The sequence below is a fragment of the Protopterus annectens genome, chromosome 6.part0 (assembly GCF_019279795.1).
Source record: "Protopterus annectens isolate FY-2018-M chromosome 6.part0, PAN1.0, whole genome shotgun sequence".
Classification (NCBI taxonomy): domain Eukaryota; kingdom Metazoa; phylum Chordata; order Ceratodontiformes; family Protopteridae; genus Protopterus; species Protopterus annectens.
In genome coordinates this window covers 1,109,632,860-1,109,658,731 of record NC_056737.1, presented here as the reverse complement: position 1 = coordinate 1,109,658,731, position 25,872 = coordinate 1,109,632,860, and the positions used below count along the sequence as shown (strand labels likewise).

Genomic DNA, 25,872 nt, shown 5'->3' with positions numbered 1-25,872 from the left:
TTCACCAAGATGGCTAGGCCTTCTGGAGTGGACCATACAGTGGGCCAAATAAATATAAGCACCCTCAAAGGTTAAGTACTATCTACAAGGATCAGCCACAATAAAAGTTTTAAATATATTTAATAAGGAATAATAAAAGTACATAAAAATACTGAATATTTATTCACAATAAACTACAGAGTTCAAAGCACATAAAATATTGAAAATAACATTGATGAACTCATACAAATAAAGAAAATCAATCTCTAAACTAAGCTTCACTATATTCCTGACTGAATCTAAGCAAATTTACTGTTCCCTAATAACTTACTTGGGCAAGGCAAGATGAAATACGTGAGCAGTCTTTCTAGTCAGGATCCCAAACATAATACTCTAACCTCTGAGATTACTCCCTGTAAAATATAATATTCAAGATGACTTGCAGAATGACCTCATCTGTCAACTGACTCTAGATTCCCACAATATCTCCTTCTGAAGTTTAAGACAGGACTTTAGCAGACTGCTACAATACACATTTAGAGCTGTTATGGCAATGCCTAGGAGCTATAAACATTTACAACACTTCCCTCCTTCTTTACAAAAGCTAACAGATAATGGCTACTCCCAGACCTACCAGTTCCAGGCCTACTCAATACTATGGGGTGCCGTTCACTTACATTTTCCTTACTTTTCTTAAAATAAGCCATCTGGTTAACCATTGATGTGCCAGTGGCCCCTATTAAAATATATACAGTTAATTCAGATACCATAACACATGTACATTTCTCTTCATTTCAGGAGGGTGCACTGTTGATACATTTTAACACATTTAACACAAGCAAAGCTCACAAATACATTTTCAGCACAAGCATCTGTACAAATCAGCTTGATATACAAATGACATATAATTATTTATAAAATTCCAGCTAGCTGGGCTGGCACAAGTCTTACATCTACTGCCCTACTTTTCCCTGGCATGGCTGGCAGTACTTCCTATCATTACAGTTGTTAACACATAGATAATATATTCGATTGTACAGAAAAATAAGGTATATGCCAGCTGTTTCCACCTAATTAATGAACCTATGACCATAGGTCTGAAAGGAGATAAAGAATATAAGAGTAAACATGAGAGCCATAGTGTCTCTTCCCTCATTTTTACTGATATTTTAAACACTATCCTATGAGACTAGGTGGCACAATCACTGCTCATGCAATTCCACCAGAATTCCAACCTACTATTGTAATGTGATCGCTGTCTTTACTTTTTATATTCTCATTTTCTCCCATTCGCTTATATTTGGCTGTCATCTTTTTTCTTTCACTCATTTTTCACAATATATTATCAGAAATGGTACAGTTATTACAACTGCCGAACATATTTAACAGCCTACAGAGTGTTTTTTAAAGCTGTTTATAATGTCAGATCACATCTCTTCAATTTTCAAGGTTAAAGAACAGTTCTAAAAGGCAAAATCAGGAAAACTTGTAAAAAGAAAAAGAAAACATTGGAGCTTGAGAGTTATGGTGTAATGCACAATCACTGCAAAACTTAACCAAGGATGCAGATCAATTAGACATGATGTGAAACCATGAGGAAAAAAGATGGGATAAGCTCTGTATGTAGACAGTGAAAAAGTACTTAACGGAGAAATCTTTCTTTTAAGAACCTTGAGCGTGTGCGCGCGCGCACACACACGCACGCACACACACACACACACACACACACACACACACACACACACACACAAACATGTTACAGAAGAAATACAGTAATGCAAAGGCGTAACTAAAACAATGAAACCAGAGAGTAGCTGACACTTACACAATTGCTTCATTATGGGCTCTTTCAGCCAGCTGGGAGATTTTTTCTTCAGCCTCTTTTTCTAGCCGTATCTATAAACAAAGGGAAAAGATTAAAATGGAGCAATATATTTTAACCCTTCCGTGTATAATTAAACAGATGTTTGTTTTTCCAAGTATGCCAACTGTCCAGAAAAAATGAAATATTCATTTGTTCATTTTATATTACATATTTTATAACGAAATTACTTTGTGATTCTATATGTCATATTAGTTTTCCCTGAAAACATACTTTACACTAAAGAAATGATAAAAGTAAAAAGAAAATATTTAAGATGAAAGGCTGACTCTATGGAAATATTAAAACCTTGTCTATTGTGAATGACGTAAATAAAATTGTAGATAAACACACCAAAGAAAAAAAATCATTATACAATAAGATATATTTTTAGAGAGAAAAATTGCACAACATGCAAGCTACTTATATGTGCTATATAAGCAGTTTGGGAATGAAAATTTAAGTCAAGAGTATCATATTTGTACTTATAATTATATTGTAGCTCTAAAGAATTTTAGAGCCTGAGCATAACAGAGCAGTTAAAAGATTATGCTGTGCAACTTCTGATTTGGGTTTGAATCACAAATATTAGCATACTATATAACCCTAAGCAAGTCTCTTAAATTACTTGTGCTCCCAGAATCCCCTAAAAAAGGGATCTGCATGTCCCACATGGGTTATCTAATTAGTTAAAAAGATGTTGCACCAGATTTCCTATCCTTACTACTTGGCACATTTACGTGATTTCTTACATTTCACTTTGGATGGTATAGGGCATGGGTGGACGTGATTTCTTACATTTCACTTTGGATGGTATAGGGCATGGGTGGACGTGATTTCTTACATTTCACTTTGGATGGTATAGGGCATGGGTGGACGTGATTTTTTACATGTCACTTTGGATGGTATAGGGCATGGGTGGATGTGATTTCTTACATTTCACTTTGGATGACATAGGGCATGGGTGGACGTGATTTCTTACATTTCACTTTGGATGGTATAGGGCAGGGGTGGACGCAATTTCTTACATGTCACTTTGGATGGTATAAGGCATGGGTGGACGTTATTTCTTACATGTCATTTTGGATGGTATAGGGCATGAGTGGACGTGATTTCTTACATTTCACTTTGGGTGGTATAGGGCATGGGTGGACGTGATTTCTTACATGTCACTTTGGATGGTATAAGGCTTGGGTGGACGTGATTTCTTACATGTCACTTTGGATGGTATAGGGCATGGGGGGACGTGATTTCTTACATGTCACTTTGGATGGTATAAGGCATGGGTGGACGTGATTTCTTACATGTCACTTTGGATGGTATAGGGCATGGGTGGACGTGATTTCTTACATTTCACTTTGGATGGTATAGGGCATGGGTAGACGTGATTTCTTACATTTCACTTTGGATGGTATAGGGCATGGGTAGACGTGATTTCTTACATTTCACTTTGGGTGGTATAGGGCATGGGTGGACGTGATTTCTTACATATCACTTTGGATGGTATAGGGCATGGGTGGACGTGATTTCTTACATGTTACTTTGGGTGGTATAAGGCATGGGTGGACGTGATTTCTTACATTTCACTTTGGATGGTATAGGGCATGGGTGGACGTGATTTCTTACATGTCACTTTGGGGGGTATAGGGCATGGGTGGACGTGATTTCTTACATTTCACTTTGGATGGTATAGGGCATGGGTGGACGTGATTTCTTACATTTCACTTTGGATGGTATAGGGCATGGGTGGACGTGATTTCTTACATGTCACTTTGGATGGTATAGGGCATGGGTGGACGTGATTTCTTACATGTCACTTTCGGTGGTATAGGGCATGGGTGGACGTGATTTCTTGCATTTCACTTTGGATGGCATAGGGCATGGGTGGACGTGAGTTCTTACATTTCACTTTGGATGGTATAGGGCATGGGTGGACGTGATTTCTTACATGTCACTTTGGGTGGTATAGGTCATGGGTGGACGTGATTTCTTACATTTCACTTTGGATGATATAGGGCATGGGTGGACGTGATTTCTTACATTTCTCTTTGGATGGTATAGGACATGGGTGGACGTGATTTCTTACATGTCACTTTGGATGGTATAGGGCATGGGTGGACGTGATTTCTTACATTTCACTGTGGATGGTATAGGGCATGGGTGGACGTGATTTCTTGTCACTTTGGGTGGTATAGGGCATGGGTGGACGTGATTTCTTACATGTCACTTTGGATGGTATAGGGCATGGGTGGAAGTGATTTCTTACATGTTACGTTGGATGGTATAGGGCATGGGTGGACGTGATTTCTTACATGTCACTTTGGGTGGTATAGGGCATGAGTGGATGTGATTTCATACATGTCACTTTGGATGGTATAGGGCATGGGTGGACATGATTTCTTACATGTCACTTTGGATGGTATAGGGCATGGGTGGACGTGATTTCTTACATGTCACTTTGGATGGTATAGGGCATGGGTGGATGTGATTTCTTACATGTCACTTTGGATGGTATAGGGCATGGGTGGATGTGATTTCTTACATGTCACTTTGGATGGTATAGGGCATGGGTGGACATGATTTCTTACATGTCACTTTGGATGGTATAGGGCATGGGTGGATGTGATTTCTTACATGTCACTTTGGATGGTATAGGGCATGGGTGGACATGATTTCTTACATGTCACTTTGGATGGTATAGGGCATGGATGGACGTGATTTCTTACATTTCACTTTGGATGGTACAGGGCATGGGTGGACGTGATTTCTTACATGTCACTTTGGGTGGTATAGGGCATGGGTGGACGTGATTTCTTACATTTCACTTTGGGTGGTATAGGGCATGGGTGGACGTGATTTCTTACATTTCACTTTGGGTGGTATAGGGCATGGGTGGACGTGATTTCTTACATGTCACTTTGGGTGGTATAGGGCATGGGTGGACGTGATTTCTTACATTTCACTTTGGGGGGTATAGGGCATGGGTGGACCTGATTTCTTACATGTCACTTTGGGTGGTATAGGGCATGGGTGGATGTGATTTCTTACATTTCACTTTGGGTAGTATAGGGCATGGGTGGACGTGATTTCTTACATGTCACTTTGGGTGATATAGGGCATAGGTGGACGTGATTTCTTACATGTCACTTTGGATGATATAGGGCATGGGTGGAAGTGATTTCTTACATTTGACTTTGGGTGGTATAGGGCATGTGTGGATGTGATTTTTTACATGTCACTTTGGGTGGTATAGGGCATGGGTGGACGTGATTTCTTACATTTCACTTTGGGTGGTATAGGGCATGGGTGGACATGATTTCTTACATTTCACTTTGGGTGGTATAGGGCATAGGTGGACGTGATTTCTTACATGTCACTTTGGGTGGTATAGGGCATGGGTGGACGTGATTTCTTGCATGTCACTTTGGGTGGTATAGGGCATCGGTGGACGTGATTTCTTACATTTCAGTTTGGATGGTATCGGGCATGGGTGGACGTGATTTCTTACATGTCACTTTGGGTGGTATAGGGCATGGGTGGACATGATTTCCTACATGTCACTTTGAGTGGTATAGGGCATGGGTGGACATGATTTCTTGCATGTCACTTTGGGTGGTATAGGGCATGAGTGGACATGATTTCTTACATTTCACTTTGAATGGTATAGGGCATGGGTGGACGTGATTTCTTACATGTCACTTTGGATGGTATAGGGCATGGGTGGACGTGATTTCTTACATGTCACTTTGGGTGGTATAGGGCATGGGTGGACATGATTTCTTACATGTCACTTTGGGTGGTATAGGGCATGGGTGGACGTGATTTCTTACATGTCACTTTGGGTGGTATAGGGCATGGGTGGACGTGATTTCTTACATTTCACTTTGGATGGTATAGGGCATGGGTGGACGTAATTTCTTACATTTCACTTTGGGTGGTATAGGGCATGGGTGGACGTGATTTCTTACATGTCACTTTGGATGGTATAGGGCATGGGTGGATGTAATTTCTTACATGTCACTTTGGATAGTATAGGGCATGGGTGGACGTGATTTCTTACAGTTCACATTTGGATGGTATTGGGCATGGGTGGACGTGATTTCTTACAAGCCACTTTGGGTGGTATAGGGCATGGGTGGCCGTGATTTCCTACATGTCACTTTGGGTGGTATAGGGCATGGTTGGACGTGATTTCTTACATTTCACTTTGGATGGTATAGGGCATGGGTGGACGTGATTTCTTACATGTCACTTTGGATGGTATAGGGCATGGGTGGATGTGATTTCTTACATGTCACTTTGGATGGTATAGGGCATGGGTGGCCGTGATTTCCTACATGTCACTTTGGGTGGTATAGGGCATGGTTGGACGTGATTTCTTACATTTCACTTTGGGGGGTATAGGGCATGGTTGGACGTGATTTCTTACATGTCACTTTGGATGGTATAGGGCATGGGTGGACGTGATTTCTTACATGTCACTTTGGATGGTATAGGACATGGGTGGATGTGATTTCTTACATGTCACTTTGGATGTTATAGGGCATGGGTGGACGTGATTTCTTACATGTCACTTTGGGTGGTATTGGGCATGAGTGGACGTGATTTCTTACATGTCACTTTGGGTGGTATAGGGCATAGGTGGAAGTGATTTTTTACATGTCACTTTGGGTGGTACAGGGCATGGGTGGGGCAGCATTGTAGCAAGTGGCATAGCCACCTCACTACTACATGATAGAGCAAAATCCCAAAAAGGGAAGGCATCTCTGATCAGTACTAGTAAGAAACTACGATCCCTCATAAAATCATCAAAGGCCAGCTTCGAAAGAAAAATTGCCAAAGACGCTAAAGGTAATCACAAGGCCTTCTTTAGTTATGTCAGGAATCTGGGTGGCAACTCCCAGATATGCTCTGAGCTAGTGCAAAATGGCAAAAAATACACTGAACCCACAGACATTGCCAACATCCTGGCAGACAGGCTCAGTGCAAACTCCCAAAAGAGCAAATGTCTATCCCAATAGAATGTAGCCTCCCAGACATCACAGATGCACAGGTGAAAGCTGCCCTCTCCAAAGCAAAAAACACGGCATCAATGGGACTGGATGGTGTCCCGGGCTGCATCTTACACGAACTCCAAGAAGAACTGAACCCTCACATAAAGTCACTGTTCAAACTCAGCCTTACTACAGGATATGTACCCAAAGAATGGTGTACAGCAACAGTGGTCCCGCTCCACAAAGGTGGTGCCACAACAGACCCCGGGAACTATCGCCCTATAAGCCTGACTAGTCTGGTCTGCAAAGCTATGGAGCGTATCATCATGGAACTCATAAACAAAGACATTGGGAACCTCCAGACACTGGACCCTACCCAATTCAGCTTTGTTAAGGGCAGATCTTGCCTTTTAAACCTAGCTGACTTCTTTGAAACAGTTACCAAGGCCATAGATGAGTGGAAGGTAGTCCACACAGCCTACCTGGACCTCGCAAAAGCCTTCGACACAATACCCCACTCGGGCATCATAAATAAGCTTACCAGCTTAAATATCAACCCCTATGTCACAAGATGGCTTGCAAACTGGCTCAGGGATAGAACACACATGGTCAGAACTGCAGGTGCCATGTCAGACTCTAAACCAGTTACAAGTGGCGTCCCACAAGGCTCAGTCCTGGGACTTCTCTTGTTCGGTATATACTTCTCCGAGGTACAGGCTAAAACGGGAGGACTATGGCTGACCAAGTTTGCAGGTGACTGCAAACTGGGAGCCATAATCGACTCTCCGGCTGACAGAAGCATCCTCCAAAAGGGTCTCACAGAGACAGATACCTGGTGCCAGAGCCACGGCCTCAAGCTAAATGCCAAAAAGTGCATAGTCATCCCCTTTGGGAAAAACAAAGTGCCCACAAATTACCACATAGGTGGTAATCCATTAAGTACGGAAGAAATAATTAGGGATTTGGGGACCCAAGTAGATAGTAATCTCTCCTTTGACAATCACGTTGCCAAAGTAGTTAGAAAGACCTATATAGCCCACCTTATCATGAAAGGGTTCACATCTAGATCAAGCGTGGTCATTGTGCCCCTCTACTCATCACTCATCAGGCCCATAATTGAATACAGTGCCCCATTTGGGATGTACCTTACCCGACACTTGCAGCAACTGGAGAGACCCCAAAAGTACCTCACCAAGAGGATCACAGGCCTCAAACAGATGCCCTATGCAGTTCGACTAAAGAAACCTCCAGCTCTACTCAGTTGCTTACTGCCTACTCAGAGGCGATCTATGCCTGACGTACAAAGCCATGTCTAACCCAGAATTAATGGACATGCTCCACCTCAGGAAATCAAAATCCCTTAGAGCTACACGCTACAGGGACTTAAACCTCAGCACAGCAATAAATAGGACATACTGGTGGGACAGATTCATATCCCAGAGGCTCCCCTCCCTCTGGAACAGAATCCCAATTCATGTTAGGCAGAGCCCCTCACTGACCCTCTTCAAGAGAAATCTTGACGAGTGGATGGGAGATCATAAGTTTACCCCTGGGATCTCTTCTGTGTCCCTGCTAGACAGAGGCACAGTAAACTAACCTTAAAGGGCTATCTTCTGTGACTTACTATACAGAGGCACAGTTAACTAATCTAAATGGGAGGCGAAAGCCAAACACACTCTGTCTTGGCTTATAAATGCCCTAGGGCAGATAGCCTAGTATCTACCTATGAACCTATGAACTACAACAGGATATTTGGTTTGATTCCTGGCTGGGATGCCTTCTGAATTTTTTTTTGTGTTCATTTGTTTTTAATAAGTTCTATTATAATACATTGGAATTGGCCTTCCATTCGTGGTACTATTTTGCCTTCTGAATGGTGTCTGCATGCCCTCCTTACCTCATGTGGGTTTTCTGTGGGTGCTTTGTTTTTCTCCTATTTCTCAGAGACATACAGTAGGTGAAATGTCAGTCTCCAAACTGCACACAAATATGCATGCAGTGAGTCACTCACAGTGTGCATTCTGCAACAGACCGTCACCCTCTCAAGAGTGGGTTTTAATGTTTTCCCCAACTGCCTGCTGAGATGCTCTCCATCATTTTTTGGTTAACTATATATTGTTTGTTTTGTACTCTATCTTGCTTTTTAGTTTTGCAAATTGCTTATATATAGCATTGCACAATGTACAATTAGGTTTTCGTTTTTGTTTTCAAACTACTTTGGTAAGTGGCATTTATTCAGCCACTGCTTAGCTGGTATAAAGATTTTATTATTTCTTTTACATAGATCTTATCTTTAAAATGTCCTATACTAACCTACTACTTTTTTCTCAGAATATCTTTTGCAATATTTATTTCCGGGTCTATATCAGTTCGCTGAAAATACTTTTCAGCGAACATGCATTCATCAACCTTCATTCAGTGAAAATCGCTTCTGTGATTCACTGACTACTCCCAGGGCAAACAAATGCTTGCCCCACAGCACAACTTTGCCCTTTTCTCCACTGCAGTGTGATCTTGGAGTTGGTATATATAGTTGAAGGGTGTGGGGGTGCAGCCCCCCTCATCAGGGGTGTGTGTGTGTGGGGGGGGGTCGAAGCCCCCCACTTGGGTGGTTTAGATTTAGCTACATGTGGGTCCATTGTGCTGCAGGGCAAGTACTTCTTTGCCCTGGGAGTATTCAGTGAATTGCGGAAGTAATTTTCACTGAATGAGGGTCGATGAATGCGTGTTTGCTGAAAAGTGTTTTCAGCGAAATGATATAGACCCTTTATTTCCAATGTTCTGTGTATTACAGCATATACAGCAATTCAATATTTATTGCTGCTGTTCTGTATATTACATCATGTATAGCTATTCACAAGAGCTGTCTCAATTAAAACTTCTTGTATATCTTGTCAAAAGGATATAGTGCACACAGCTGATAAAATCTGACCCCCACTCCAATAAATTTATTGAACAAAAGCTGCATGTTGACTGTCCATTGTTATATTTCCATTTTGTAACTTAACTTCACTTGTACCTCCATTTCTTACTGCTGAAAGCATACTGATCATCCCAGCTTAACTCTCTTTACTCAAGAATAAACTGACTGAGGCTGCAACTTATCAGACACATCAGTGAGATGCAACTCCTTAATTTCAGTTTCTGATTAAAAAATCACTGCTATTGAGTCAAAGTTTTCTGACTTTTTTAATTTTCTCTGTAACTGTGCAAAAGTAGAACTGATATATTTAAGAAAAGGAGTGCAAATGTGCTTGACCCCTAAAAAATATTTTGGTTGCTTTTTTTCATCCGGCTGAACTACTTTGTTTAATGTAGTTGTAGATTGAACCAGATATTACTGTAAGTTTTATTGTAGAAATAATATTCCCTCTGTCCTGCACTTGAAAGCAAACACTTTCAAACAGTTTATATGATCATAGGAGGTGACTAGACAAATGGCTGTACAGGCTTTTTAAGCCTAGTCATTCATGTCCCAATTTTCCAAATTATCAGTACTCATAGGCTTAGGGAAGAGCTCTGTTTCACATGAATGTTCTTCTGGTATAAAGATTTTATTATTTCTTTTACCTAGTTCCAGAGAAGGGGTAATCTCTGAGACACACCTGTCCCTCCAACATGATGTGTTTATATCACAGACAAAGTTTAGATCCTTAGATCAGGTAATTCTAGTGCTGTTTGTTTTGTGAATGTGTAACAGATCCATCAGAGCTGTATCAGAGAATTACTTGTAGGACAGGCATACATCGTCCGTCAGTAGTCTGTATACAGGCACAGGGCGTTGAGACAGTCTGCATATGACATATTATTTACACCCTGTTTGCTTTTTGTGAGGGGATTTCTGTGGCCATTCTAGATGTTGCAAATGCCTGGTCAGGTACATGCCAAAGGGTACATTTACTCGATTATTGGTCTAATTATAGCCGAGTATAGTGGGACTATGATCTCCTTAGATCTGGATACCATACCCTTACTTATAAGTTGCACCATGTAGAAGGATTTTCTCATTACCATGGACATATGGTAATCAAGGTTACTGCCCACCTGAGTTCTCAAGTCCTTTACCACTGGGTCTACTTTTAGGTGAGTGTTATCAACGTTGTAATTTGTAGGAGTGGTCATCTTCCTAAAGGGTATAATTATGCATTTTTTGCATTGAGTTTTAGGCCATGATTCTTGCACCAGTTATTTGTCTGTGTCAGATCCTTCTGAAGGGCATTTATGTCTTTGGAGTATTCGATAATTGCATCCAGTTTGTAATTATCAGCAAATGTGGACAGCCAAAGGCCCTCTATATTTACCTTGACATCAGAGAAGTATATTCCAAACAGGAGAGGTCCCAGTGCTCAGACCTGTGGGACACCACTAGTAACGGGCCTCTTGCTGGAGTTTGATTTCCCCACCCCAACTTCATGTATCCTATCTGTGAGCCATTTGGCTATTCACCTGGTGAGACAAGGATTTATGCCTAACTTTGTGAGTTTGTCTATAATACCCAAGTTAGGTATTGTGTCAAATGCCTTTTTCCAGGTCAAGGTAGGCAGTGTGTACCATCTTCCCCATCCATGGCTCTACTGACCTTCTCGAAGAAGTCCACCAAGTTTAGTAGGCATGATCTGCCCTTGACAAGACTGAACTTTGATGGGTCTAGTGTTTGAAGATTTCTTATATCTTTGTTTACAGATCTAAAATAATTCTTTCCATGGCCTTGCATATAAGACTAGTCAATTACATGCACTACATTACACTTACATAAAAGTTACCTGTGTAAAATGGGTCTCCTTTATACTCAAAGCCAATCAATAAAGATGGGATAAACCTATAGCCAAACAACTATTGTTTTTTGCTGGTGCGCATTTACCTATCCATGTCACAAACATGCTTGTGAATGGGAAAATTACTATAATTTGCTTAACCAATTAGGACTAGGTTTAACTGGAAGACATTGTGGTTTTGTTATAGCTACTCAAGTACCAATCATTGGTATCTCCTTTGCTCAAATATAAGCAGATTTTTCCTCCCTCAAGGGTATTCAAGGGGGGAAGCCTTCCAACCCCCAATATATGAAAGCTTTACTCCTACACTCCTTTACTTAGATATGCAAACTGTGAGATCACACAATAGTGGGAAAAGAGGCAAACTCATGTGGTGAAATTCTACTCCCACTCAGGCAAATGTGGTACCAAGCAATTAAAACTGGAGTACATATACATTATTATAGATTATATAGAAACTAACAATCTTGTTCTGAAACATAAATATTGCAATAGTTTACTTTAGAATAAATCTTAGTTAAGTCTTGAGAGAAAATAAAATCATATTATACTGACTTACTGCTGACAGACATGTTTACACTCGATGAAAGTGGTAGTAATTATTTAACTATTGCAACCCTGAACTCAAAAATGCATAATACTTATCTGTACTCACAGATAGTCAAATTTTCTTGGACCTGACTGTTTAAGTCAATGTTTTTATTTTTTCTATATATCTAAATATCAGGACCTTGTATTTGTATTATTTATTTATTTATTTGACATTTGTTGACTGGGTTAATCCGTCTGAGCTTGTGCCCTTTTTCTGCAGAGGCCTGGGGAGAAAATCTCAAAAGTGAAAAAAAATATACATAAATTATACTAAAATTAGATTTAGAGGACAAGTAATAAAAAACAAAACTTTTGTGGTACAGAAATAAAAAACAGGGAGGCTTACAAAACAAATTATACAAGAAAAAGAAACTTCTATGGAAAGAAATGTACAGGCATATGTACAAAGTAAAGAATAACAGATTAGAATAAAACTACAATAACGTATATAGATTACAAAGGTTAATTGCATATTATTTTTCAAGATAAGATATAGTTGAAAATGAGATGCCAAGTTAGAAGTGGGTAAAGAAGAAAAAAATATTTTGGCCTAAGCAAAAGTTAGAAGATGTCGAGGAACTAGTTAAAGGAGGTCCAGCAGAAGAAACTTAGAAGATGATTTGTCAAGAGTAAGCTAAAAGGGAAAAGGGAAACTTGACAGAGAAAGGATGAGGAGAGGGCAGATAAAAAAGTATAAGATTATAAGGGCAATAAATTAAAGGGATTAGGAGGGAAGTAGTAGAGGACTGACTTAATGTTCCGGAAGACAGAATAGTATGAGGGTTTAAGGAGAGAGGAGGTGGAGGAGAGGAAAGAGAGGGTAGGGGAAAAGAGAAGGCATGAAACAGGAGGGAGGGGTAGGAAGGAAGGAGGGGACTAAGTTTAGGTGGGATGGTTGCAACGACATATTTTAGAGCTGTGGAGGTAAAGTCTGAGAGCTGTCTTGAATTCTTGTGCATGGGAGATGTTTGTAAGGGTCAATGGGAGCTTATTCCAAGACAGAGCAGGAAGATAGGAATATAGGTTTTGACCTAATTTTTTTTTATGAATCAGTAAGACATTTTGTTCTGAGCTTCTAAGGAGACATGATTGGTTATAAAGGGAAACAAGAGAAGATATGCTAGGGCAGGAGGAGGGTTTATTTAGAGTGGTGTGGATTATGAGAAGTTGAGAAAATAAGTGTTGGTTAGGAAATTCCAACCAGTTCAACCAGTTGAGATATTGGAGTGCAAGACAGTGATGACATTTTGTAGGCAAATCTGCAGCAAATCTGGTTACTTTGTTATATGTGGTATCAAGTTTGGATAGAAGAGTGGACTGTAAGTTAATAAGAACTTGAGAGCAATACAGGAGATTAGGAAGGAGAGAAGCCTGAGCAAGTAAGATTCTGGATTTAGGGATAAGAAACTTTTGGTTTCTATACAACAAGCCAAGCTTTTGGTGGGTTTTCTTTACATAGTTCTGTACATGGAGATTGAATTTAAGCAGGTCATCGATGATTATGCCAAGTAGCTTTTTGTGATGTTAAGTAGAGATGATGGTATTGTTTAAGGAAGAGATGGTGAAAGAGGATTTAAGATGACTGAGACATTTAGGTAGGAATAGGAGACATTTTGTCTTGTTAGGGTTAAGGATAATATTGTGATTACTTAGCCAGGTTTCAGTGAGGTTAAAGGAGGTTTGCGTAAAAGAAAGCTGATCAGAGCGATTGTCGACAGAAGTGATGATAGTGGAGTCATCAGTATACTGTATGAGGGACGACTGAGGACAAGAAGTGTGAGGTGGTTAGTAAATGTATTAAAAAGAAGGGGGCTAAGAATGAATCCTTGTGGGACACCCATCTTTATAGGGAGAAATGGAGATAGGTCAGAGAGCCAGTTGACTGATTGCTGTCTGTTAGTGATGTAGCTAGTAAACCAGGAAATAGTTGTAGGGGAGAGGTTGAGTTGTGTTAGTTTAGAAAGGAGGATGGAATGGGAGACAGTATCAAAGGCTTTGGAAAGGTCTAGGAAGAGGTAGGACACTAGCTTATTATTGTCTCTAGCTAGTTAGATGGAGTTAGTAAAGGAAATAAGAGCAGTAGTGGCACTGTGGTGGGGCAGATGCCATGCTGGGTAGAGGAGATGAGGTTTTCCTGCATTAGATAAGACAGAAATTGTTTATGGACATAGTGCTTTAGAATTTTAGAGAGAGGAGACAGTATGGCAATTGGGTGGTAATTAGAAAGTTTTACAGAGTTCCCACCTTTGTAGATAGGTATGATGTAGAATGAGAAGTTATGTACTTACCATAACGTTCCATGTTAGTTGTCTTCTTCTCGCCTTCTTTCTTGCTGGATGGGTTCGGAGCCGAACCTCGGCTCCGACTCGGCCTATTACTAAAGCTCGAGAGCTATTTTTACCAGCTCAAGGCTATCCTATGTCCCATAATGCTAGGCGTGATATACCCAGATCTCGTTTGATAGCTGTCCCCACCATGTCAGAGAATATATATATATATATATATATATATATATATATATATATATATATGTATATCTACCTCTATACATCTAGGTATAAAAAAAAAAAAAAAAAAAAAAACTCTTATAAGAGTTACCAAGAGAAGGAAAGAGGTAGCTAAGGAGATAACTCTCATGATAACACATCTCAGAAGATACTCTCGGTCTTGCCAGGCTAGGGGGATGGAGGGTGGGACGCAAGAAAGAAGGCGAGAAGAAGACAACTAAAATGGAACGTTATGGTAAGTACATAACTTCTCAATGTTAAGTTGTCAATCTCACCTTCATTCTTGCTGGATGGGACAGCGTCCCCAGCACCTTAGTCCTGGGTGGCTCAGTGGAACAAACTCTTGAGTACAGTGGAACCAAAATCAGCCCTACTTCTAGAGGTCATGTCCAGCTTGTAATGAGAAATGAAGGTATGAGGAGAGGCCCATGTGGCCGCTGCACAAATGGAATCCATTGGCAATCTTGCCTGAAAGGCTACTGAAGAAGCTAATGCTCTGGTTGAATGAGCTCTGGGCTTAATAGGGAGCTCTTTATGCCTCAATTGGTAAATCAACATGATAACAGAGGTCCACCACCTGGACAAGGTTACTTTGGAAACTGGCCGGCCTTGTTTCCCTTCTGCGTAAGACAGGAAGAGCTGTTCTGATTTCCTCGTCTGCTTGGTTCTATCCAGGTAGAAGCGTAATTGACGGTGAACGTCTAGACAATGTAACTTCCGTTCAGACCTATTGGTATAAAGTGGGAAGAAAACAGGAAGATCGATGGTCTGATTCAGATTTTTTTCAGAGAGTACTTTGGGTAAAAAGGACGGATTAGTCCTAAGTGACACTCTATCTTTATGAAAAACAAGGTAAGGAGGGTGAACACAAAGGGCTTGAAGCTCTGATACCCTTCTCGGTGAAGTGATGGCTACTAAAAACAGAGTTTTCCAAGAGAGCAACTTTAATGAACAGGAAGCCGCAGGTTCAAAGGGAGGGAGTATTAAAGACGACAGCACCAAATGTAGGTCCCATGGTGGGGAGGATCTTTTACCGGGGGCCTAAGTAAGAGGGTTCCTTTTAGAAAGGTTTTACAAAGTTTGTGTGACATAATGCTGGTCTCTGACAATCCAACGTGAAAATTCGCAATGGCTGCCAACTGAACTCTGATGGTGGCTGAAGAAGATCCCATTTGAAAAAGTTCTGCCAAAAACTCTAAGACTGTATGGACAGGGGCTGTAAAAGGGTCAACTTGGTTCTCCCCTGCCCAAACAGAGAAATGCTTCCATTTGCTAGCATAAGTCTTTCTGTCATGAACTGAATGAGAGATTGAGGGAAGCCTGGCTAGGGTTGGACGTGGAGCAACCAACCTGTGAGATTGAGAGATTGGAGAGATTGATGCAGCCCGTCCGACTGATGTGTCAGAAGATCTGGCGCTGGGTCCAGATGCCAGGGCTGATCTAGTAGATGACGTTGCAGGAACGGGAACCAAATTTGTCGAGGCCAGTAAGGGGCAACAAGGATCATTCTGGATCTCAAAACAGTTGCTTTCTGGATTAGCTGAGTAATTAAGGGAAAAGGGGGAAAAGCATACAGAAGACCCCGGGGCCAATCGTGGACTAGAGCGTCTCTGGGGGGAAGTCCTGGAAGAGGGAAGAGGGTGAAGAAGTCTGGGCACTTGCTGTTTTGAGGGGTTGCAAAAAGATCGCAGCAAGGCTGACCCCACCTCCTGAAGATTTTTTCCACTACTAGCTGGTTGAGAGACCACTCATGGGGCATGAGAATGGCTCTGCTCAGCCTGTCCGCTATGACATTGGACTTCCCGGGGATATTTTTTTTTTAATTTTATTTTTTATTTATTTATTTAACATTTGTTGACCGGGAAAGTCCGACTAGGTTCCACAGAGCCTGTTTTCAGCGGAGGCCCGGGGAGAAATGCTCCAGATGCATGTCTTTGGAATGTGGGAGGAAACCGGAGTACCCGGAGGAAACCCACGTGAACACAGGGAGAACATGCAAACTCCACACAGAAGGCACCCCAGCCGAGAATCGAACCAGAGAACCTCTTGCTGTGAGGCGACAACATTAACCGCTGCACCACTGTGCATTGCTGATATGCATTGCTACCAGAAACCTTTGAGAAGAGATCGCCCACTGCCACAGTCTGAGTGCTTCTCGACATAGGGGGTAGGACCTGGTTCCGCCCTGCTTGTTGATGTACCACACTACAGACATATTGTCTGTCTGAATTGCAATAGTCCCGGTTGGTAGAGAGTCTTGAAGGGCCTGCAATGCTAAAAGTACCGCTCTCATTTCCAAGACATTTATTTGCAGGTGGCTTTCGAAAGGCTGCCATGTACCCTGGACTGTCCTGCCCTGAAAATGCCCCCCCCCCACCCGATCAGGGAGGCATCCATTGTCACAGTAGCCACAAGAGGAGGAAGGACAAAGGGTCTTCCCTGAAGAACCTGAGGGGAGACCATCCACCACGAAAGGTGTCTTTTGCATGACTGAGTGATTAGAAAGCTGTGTGACATTGGAAGCTGTTGAAAGGACCACTGGGAAAACAGCATCCATTGCAGGATCCACATGTGAAAACGAGCTAGGGAGAGTAATGTGATAGCTGCTGCCATGAGACCTAGGGTTTTTAGTATGAATCTGGCCTGGACTCTGCTCTCTTGTAGTAGGATTTGAACATGACCTCGAATGTCTGAAATCCTTTGTACAGGCAGTTTTGCAGACAGTTCCACAGTGTTTAAAATGGCGCCTATGAAGGTAATAGACTGACAAGGCAACAAGGCAGACTTTTCAGAGTTTATAGAGATACCTAGCTCGTTGCAAATTTGGAGGGTATGATCTCTAGAATGGAGTAGCTGATGCTTGGTGGTGGCAGTAAGGAGCCAGTCATCTAAGTATGGAAACACCTGGAATCCTTTTCGTCTCAGGTGAGCCGCAACCACTGCCATGCATTTGGTAAGCACCCTGGGGACTGTGGTGAGGCCAAAGGGCAGCGCTCTGAATTGGTAGTGACTGGCTCCCAGGAGGAAGCGGAGAAACCTCCTGGAGCGCCTGTTCATTTTGATATGATCGTACGCATCCTGAAGGTCTATACAGCACATCCAATTGTCCTGACTCAGGAAGGGTAGAATGGACTGAAGCGTGACCATCCGGAATTTCATTCTTTGAACAGACTTGTTCAGCCTGCTGAGATCCAAAATAGGTCTCCAGTCCCCTATCTTTTTTGGTACCAAAAAGAACTTGGAGTAGACTCCGGATCCTTGCTGGTCTGCAGGAACTGGCTGGATGGCACTTTTTTCTAGCAGCTTTGAAATTTCTAGTGCTGCTTGATACCTCAGACTGGGTGGAACGTCTGGAAGGGGCCCTTTTGGCGGTTGTGAGGTCTGAATAAAGGGAATTTTGTAACCCTCGGATATGATCGACCGTACCCAATTGTCTTGCGTGAGGGAATGCCAGGCTTCTGGGTACAGTGATAGTCTTCCCCCGACTGCCTCCGAAGGTGGACAGTTGGGCAGCTCCTCAGGGGTGCTGGAAGGGTTTGTCAGAGAAGGATTCTCTGCTACCCTGATTCTGCGGACCCCCCCCTGCCCCTCGGGCGGCATCTATTATTGTTCCCTCCTCTGCCTCTGGAGGGAAGCTCACCACGTGCATCAGGCAGTACTCCCTGAGGTTTGCGGAACCACATTTTCCCACCTTTCTGCCCTTAGGGTATGGTCTAGAAGGGGTAGAAAAACTGACTCCTACGGCAGAGAGAGTCTTGCCTTCCTGCTCGCACCTGGTCAATGTATCCTTCACTTGAGGTCCAAACAAGGCAGAACCATCAAAGGGGGTGTTAGTGAAGGACGCCTTGAAGGGGTCAGCAAAATTGCAAAGCCGCATCCAGGCATGTCTCCTTAGAGCAACGCCCATGCCTGCAGCCCTACTCGCTCCATCGGCTGCATAGGAAATGAGCCGCATGGAGGAGTTGACAATAGAGTTCAGGGTCCCCAGCTGGGAGTTGATCTTTTCCTGAGACCCCGCAGCTGATTGGTCCTGTAAGGTATCACCCAGTTCCTTGAGAAGGTCTCTCTGGAGACGGGTGAAATGGCACAAATAATTCAGCGACCGCATAGCGAAGGTAGCTGGGGAAAACATCCACTTGCCATACCTGTCCATAGTCCTAGATTCCTTATTAGGAGGATGGACAGGTACTGAAGGGTCAGCCAACTCCTTTTTAGTGGCCGCCGCCACCACCATGGCATCAACAAGGACACCCTTAGTTAGAAACTGCTTGTCAGAAAGGGCTGTAATAAATTTTGTAGGCCTCCGGGGAGTTGGTTCCATAGTATCCGGAGCCGTCCACACCTTTCGAGCCACCACATCCATGAGCGGGTCGAAAGGCAGAGACAACCAGGAGGTGGAAGGGCAAGAACCGAACACATCCAGGTACACCGACTCGTCCTCAGAAGGGTTAAGGGCAGACCAGTTTCCCCTCTGCTTAAGAATCTCCAGCATGTCAGAAAATGAGACATCCTCAGAGGGGGACCTTGGGGACCTTTCTGAGTCATCCAAGTCAGTGTCCGATGTGACTGACTCAGGGGAGTCTACATGCTTCCTCTTGCATTTTCTCTTTTGAGGGGGCTCCCCTGAAGGATCAGGGGAGGCCTCGGAAGAGGAGGATATGTCTAGTGGGGCTACCTGTAGCATCAGTTCTCCACACTTGGGATCGAGAGAGTGGGTAGAGACTGAAGCAGGCACCATAGAGGGAGGAGCTGAAGGAGCCGACCGTGGAGCAGGCACAGGGGCCAGCACACTCCTCATGACCTCAAAGGCGCCCCTATCAGGCAGGGAAGGGGGTCCCCACTCCAAAGAGACAAGGACTCCTCCCGGCACCGAGAGGGATAGCTCCGAGGCTGATGTCGGGGCCGAACTCACCTGCGCCGAAGCTCCGAGAGGGAGAACGGGGTCGGACAAGGGTCCTATGCCACTCGCCCCCTCGGAGCTGATGAGAGAGTCCCGGCGCCCGAATCCCTCCAAGGAAGGAACCAAGGAAGAGATCGGAGCCGACGAGGGAGCCGAAAGGAGTGGTATCGACTCTGACGTTCCGACGGTCCCGACCCCTATGATCTCTGGCTCCGAACACACAGGAAGAGTCAGAGGAGGAATCGAAGAGGGAGTAGTGAAAGCCACTGCCTGATGAGGAGGGCTATGCAACATTTGGGCCAGTGCCTGCGACTTAAGTAGTCTGCTAACCACCTTCTCGAGGTCATGCTCCGACAGCCTGGAAGACCGAGAGGAATGGGACCTGTGACTCCGCTCCGATAACAAGGGAGACTTCGGAGCTGAATGGACAGATTCCAGGGAAGGAGACCTGGAATGCTTCTTGCTCGAAGACAGCTCCGACAGCAGAGTCGGAGCCGACTGAGGCCTCGAATCATCGGTTCCGGCCGGAACCGATGCAGTGTTAGTAGTAGCACCGCTCGGCGACGGCTCCGAACATGGAGCCGACGGTTTGGCGGGTTTGGAAGGTTTACCCGACGAAGGCTTAGCCGGGGAACCTTCAAGCTTTAACAAGCCTCTCAAAATAAGTTTGTTTCTGCATTCCTGCAGAACTCTTGGACTGAACGCATGGCAGACAGAACAAGAGTCCTGTAGGTGCAGAGGGACCAAGCAATATACACAAGAAGTGTGACCGTCTGTCAGAGACATCTTCTGACAGCACGAGTCACACTTCTTGAAGCCCGAGACCTTGGTGTCTTTCGACATCCTGAAACAAGGATGACGGGCAGAAAAAGACAACTCTGGGAGGTCTAGTCACAATCAGCCAAACACACAAAAAGGTTGTAACAGACCAAGAAATAAACAAACAACCCCACACTTATTAATACAAATTAACTAGGCACACACATACATCTACAGACAAAAAAGTAAGGAAGAGGTTTGGCCAAGGGCCTATTAGGTGAGGGGAAAAACTGTATAAAAAAACTACCTAAGAGGGAATCCTAAACAGGCATCTAAAGGGTAGTAACTATAAAACACTATCACTAAGATTTTAACCCAAAAAGCTGACTAAAAACAAGAAAAATATTAATACAACCTGGAGCCGGCAAAAAGACGCAACCTCGTAGCTGATGCGGCAAACGAGATCTGGGTATATCACGCCTAGCATTATGGGACATAGGATAGCCTTGAGCCAGTAAAAATGGCTCTCGAGCTTTAGTAATAGGCTGAGTCGGAGCCAAGGTTTGGCTCCGAACCCATCCAGCAAGAATGAAGGCAAGATTGACAACTTAACATTTGCTTCCAAAGAGTTGGGATGGTGGATTCACAGACAGAGTGGTTAATGAGGATAGATACTGGGTATACAATGGAACTGGCAGCTATCTTTAAGAAAACAAAACAAAGTCCAAAGAGCGACACCAGCTACTAGGATTAATGGCCCGTTAGTAATGCTACAAACGATTACTACAACAAAACAAAAATAAATACTAACGAGCCAACACATGGCCAGGTTAAAAAAAAACTTGAATTTATTGTAATATGGTAAACGCTTTCACAAGTATCCCACTTGCTTCTTCAGGCAACTCAAAAATTCTATCATAAGCTTTTAAAACAATTCAAAAATAAAATCAGCTAATAGCAACTTCATTATGACATAATTGATACTTTTTTCAGCCCACATACATTTTTAAAGTCTTATCCTGCAAGCCAATAACTGTCTACAAACACATGCTTTTTAATATATTAGGAAAGCATTTCTCTATGTCATAGTATTCGAATACAACTTCAGTTATTTGAAAAACATTGCTTCAAAACTACATATAATAAGCATATGCATTCTTAGATATATATATATCTGCTGTCATATTAAACAAGCCATTTTAGTCTACATTCATTCTTAAAATGCCATCTCAAAAGTCATTACATAACTATGATCTGCATACTTCTCATAATATGTTAAAACAACATTTCTTCATATCACATTATTTTAAAATTAAAGACATTACTTAAAACAAAAAAGCATATACTTTCACAAGTGTATATGGCTTTGCGATCGTAACAAGTGAACTAAAACAGACATCACTAACAGCTTACATGCTAACATTTTATAAAATTAGATCATGATCTTATGTCAAATTATACAAAATCTGTCTAAGTATTATGAGAAAAAGATACATAAGTCAGTAATGACTTAACTATACTGGCCCAGTAAGCACAGATCATTTATTCTAGAATGTACCATTTTCCGTGTCATACAATATAAGTATGCATGGGGTGCTACATATTCTATCACAATTAATAATTAGTCTGCAGTGCCAAAAAAAAATCTTGTCAGCAAAATTTGCCAAGATGCTATTTGATATAAAATTCTATCTAAAAACAAATTAAATCAACATTAAAAACTTAAATCAAAGTAAATAGTTTAGAAACTGCAAAGATGACACTTTGGATACAACAATATTTAAATAGACTACGCTAAGAGACCCATACATATTCCCTATGCATTTTTAATTCCAACAACATTCGAATACTCACATATGTCACAAGTGCGGCGTCCCAGATGGCTAGTATAAGAAACTAATATAATTTCTAAAGCATTTTGGATAGCATGAAAATGAACTGTTAGGTGTCATAAATCCAACACATTTTTTACCTAACCTAGTGTTGCATATGCTACAACATATTCAGCAATTACAAACTATTAAATGCCAATGGTCCATCTCAATTCTAAAACTAAACAAAATATTATCTCACAAGAAACTCTTTACTATTCTCAAATAGAAAGAGGAGGAAAAGAGATTACAGAGTGGAAGCACAGCTAGGGTGCAATATAGTGGATGGACATCAGAATGCTAGTGGCTGTGATCAGTATATATTGATATGTCCACAGTGCAGTGCATTATTAGCACTCAAATGACAATATTGCATTTATAATCGGTATAATGATTACGATGCATCGATCATGTTCAATCAGTCCACTAATCAAAAGATGACAAACCATGTATACTTACTGAATCAAGATGGAACAGAAGCCTTCCACTTCCTATAGAACCAGATGAAGGCAATAACAAGAACCCTTGCCATCATTCCAAAATAGGAGCAACCCTTCATGGCCCCTTTTTTGAAGACTAAAGTCTTTACCTGTCTTAAGAAATCTATGGACATGGGAGGAACTCATTGTTCTTCTCTAGTATCTTTGATTTCTTTTGAAGCTAGGTAAACTTGCAAAAAAAGAAGTTATGTCTTACCATAACGTTCCATCTGTGTTGTTCATCTTCTTTCATTCATCACTGATGGGTTTAGTTCCGAGCCCTTGGAACTGAGTTGGCCTATTACCAAGCTCGTGCCAGCCAAAAACTCTTGAGCTAAGCTTCTACCCATAATGCCCTTCTCCCTGTTACCTCAGATCGAGTTTGCCCATGCTAAACCAGAAAAGCAGAGGCCCATTCTGTGTAAATGCCCTAAGACACCACTTGGACCCAAAGTATCTCCCAGGAGCCTTTGGAGGGGGGAAGGAGGGTGGGAAGTGATGAATGAAAGAAGATGAACAACACAGAAGGAACGTTATAGTATTCCCAGGCTAAACAAGGAGAAAGTTACTGTCAGCTGCCTGTCGGGTGCCAGGATCCGCCACATAACGCATGCATTCAGGTCACTCCACAACAAGTACAAATATGACTCTGTCATTGTCCATGCTGGTGTGAATGACCTGAGACGTACCTCTCTGGACTACATGAAAAGGGACATGGAAGAGCTGTCCGATCTTGTAGCCCAGGCAGGTATGACCCTAGCCCTGAGTAGCATCCTGCCATCACCCAGAATGATAACGCAGTACAAGGACAAAATGACTGACTTCAACAATTGGCTAAGCTTCTGGTGTCATTCTAAGGGGATCCGGTATTTGTCTGCCTGGGATGACATGATCGACAAACCACGATGCTTTTCCAGAGATGGCCTGTACCTGTCACCCCTGGGATTCTGGATACTGGCAAAGGCTCTAGCCACCCCTATAGTGCCTTTTTTAGGCAAGGTTCAAATGACAAATTCACCACCATAACAGGTACAAACAAGAAGAATCTGAGGGTATTGCTACTCAATGCTAGAATTCTAAACCTCAAAATGCACTCACTCGAGGCACTCCTTAAAATGGAGAACATGGACATCTGTCCCGTGACAGAGACCTGGTTCAAGGCTCCAGAGAGTACACCTGAATTACAAGGCTACAATTCATACCACACCTTTCGGCCACCTAACCTGGACTGAAACACTAAAGGCAGAGGCATGTCCATATTCATTAAGGATATCCACACCCCCAGGCTAGTTGCTCAGCATAATGCATCCGAGATTATCCAAGTGCAACTAACTCTGGGCAAGACCGCAATCCAAATTGTAGTTTGCTACAGATCCCCCACCATGCCCCAGGATTCCCACTCCTCATTTCTTGATACACTGGAAAATATTAGGGTACAACCTAACACCCTAATAATGGGTGATTTCAACTACCCCACCATTAACTGGGAAAACTACTCATGTACCAACTCTTGTGCTCAACGTTTTCTGGAATTCATAAATTCCAATGCCTTGGATCAACTTATCCACACCCCCATCAGGGGCAGCAATATCCTAGACCTGGTTACTACCAACATGGGCTCCACACCAGAGGTCAATTCCTTGTTGGTCAGATCTGACCACAAGCTAATCACCCTAGACATCCACATCCCACCCCCACCTGCCATTAGGGAAACCACAGTAAAAAATTTCTCCAAAGCCAACTTCACGCTTCTTAAGACAGAAGTGGCAAACTTCATGACACCCATGCTGACGGACAATAGAGGTATGACTGCTCAATCCTACACAAATGCACTTTATAAGCACTTACACGAGTGCATGGATCGTGCAATCCCTAACAGAACCAAGATGCTATCCTCCAAAAAAAGGAAGGCAATCTGGTGGTCCCCTGCCATAAACAAACTCTACAACAGAAGAAAGAAACTGTTGCAAAAAAGAGTAAAATCCCATGATTGGAGAAACTCCCTGGTCAGCCTCAGTAAGAAGCTGAGATCCCTCATAAAGTCCTCCAAAGCTAGTTACAAAACAAAATCACCACTGACTCTAAAGACAACCACAAAGCATTCTATAGCTATGTCAAGAATCTCAATGACAACACTCAGATCTGCTCTGAGTTACAGCACAATGGCACTAAATATACAGAACCAACTGATATTGCCAACATCCTGGCAGATAGGTTCACTGCTAACTTTACCCCCCTGTCATCCCCTAAAGGGCCCATCTCTATACCAGAAGAATGCAAAGTTCCTGTAATCACGGCTGTACAGGTAAAAAGCACACTATCCAAAGCCAAGAACACAACATCCATGGGACCTGACAACATCCCAGGCTGTGTTCTACATGAACTACAGAACGAACTGGCACCCCACCTAAGTACCATGTTCAATCATAGCCTTACCTCAGGCTATGTGCCCAATGAATGGGGTGCCAGTTTGTTCTGTAGTTCCAATGAATGGCACACAGCGACGGTTATCCCACTCCACAAAGGGGGAGCCACCACAGACCCCGGAAACTACCGCCCCATTAGCCTAACGAGCCTGGTCTGCAAGGCTATGGAACGTATCATCATGGAATTTATAAACAATGACATTGGTAATCTCCAAACTCAGGACCCAACCCAGTTCGGGTTTGTAAAAGGCAGATCATGTCTCCTAAACCTGATAGACTTCTCTGAAGCAGTCACCAAAGCCGTAAATGAAGGTAAGGTGGTTCACACAGCCTATCTAGATCTCACCAAGGCTTTTGACACCATCCCCCACTCTGGAATTATAGATAAACTCACTAAACTAGGTATAAATCCCTATGTCACAAGATGGGTTGCCAACTGGCTCCACTGACAGAACCCACACTGTGAAAGTAGCAGACTCCAAATCCAACTTCAGACCAGTGACAAGTGGAGTACCATAGTGTTTAGTCCTGGGTCCTCTCCTGTTTGGTATCTACTTCTCTGAAGTTCAGGCTAACACAGATGGTCTTTGGCTAATGAAGTTCGCAGATGACTGCAAATTAGGAGCCATAATCAAAACTCCAAAAGATGTGGACATCCTACAAAAGGGCCTCGCTGAGACAGATGCCTGGTGTCAAAGCCATGGCCTCAAGCTCAATGCCAAAAAGTGCA

General features: G+C 42.7%; 1 protein-coding gene across 1 annotated transcript in view; it reads right to left on the bottom strand.

The window, feature by feature from the left end:
* BBOF1 (basal body orientation factor 1) overlaps window positions 1–25,872 on the bottom strand; it is an 872,624-nt gene that overhangs the window by 334,734 nt on the left and 512,018 nt on the right. Inside the window, exon 6 of the mRNA XM_044073629.1 lies at window positions 1,805–1,875. Coding sequence (XP_043929564.1) covers window positions 1,805–1,875 — 71 coding nt within the window. The remainder of the gene's footprint in view (window positions 1–1,804; window positions 1,876–25,872) is intronic.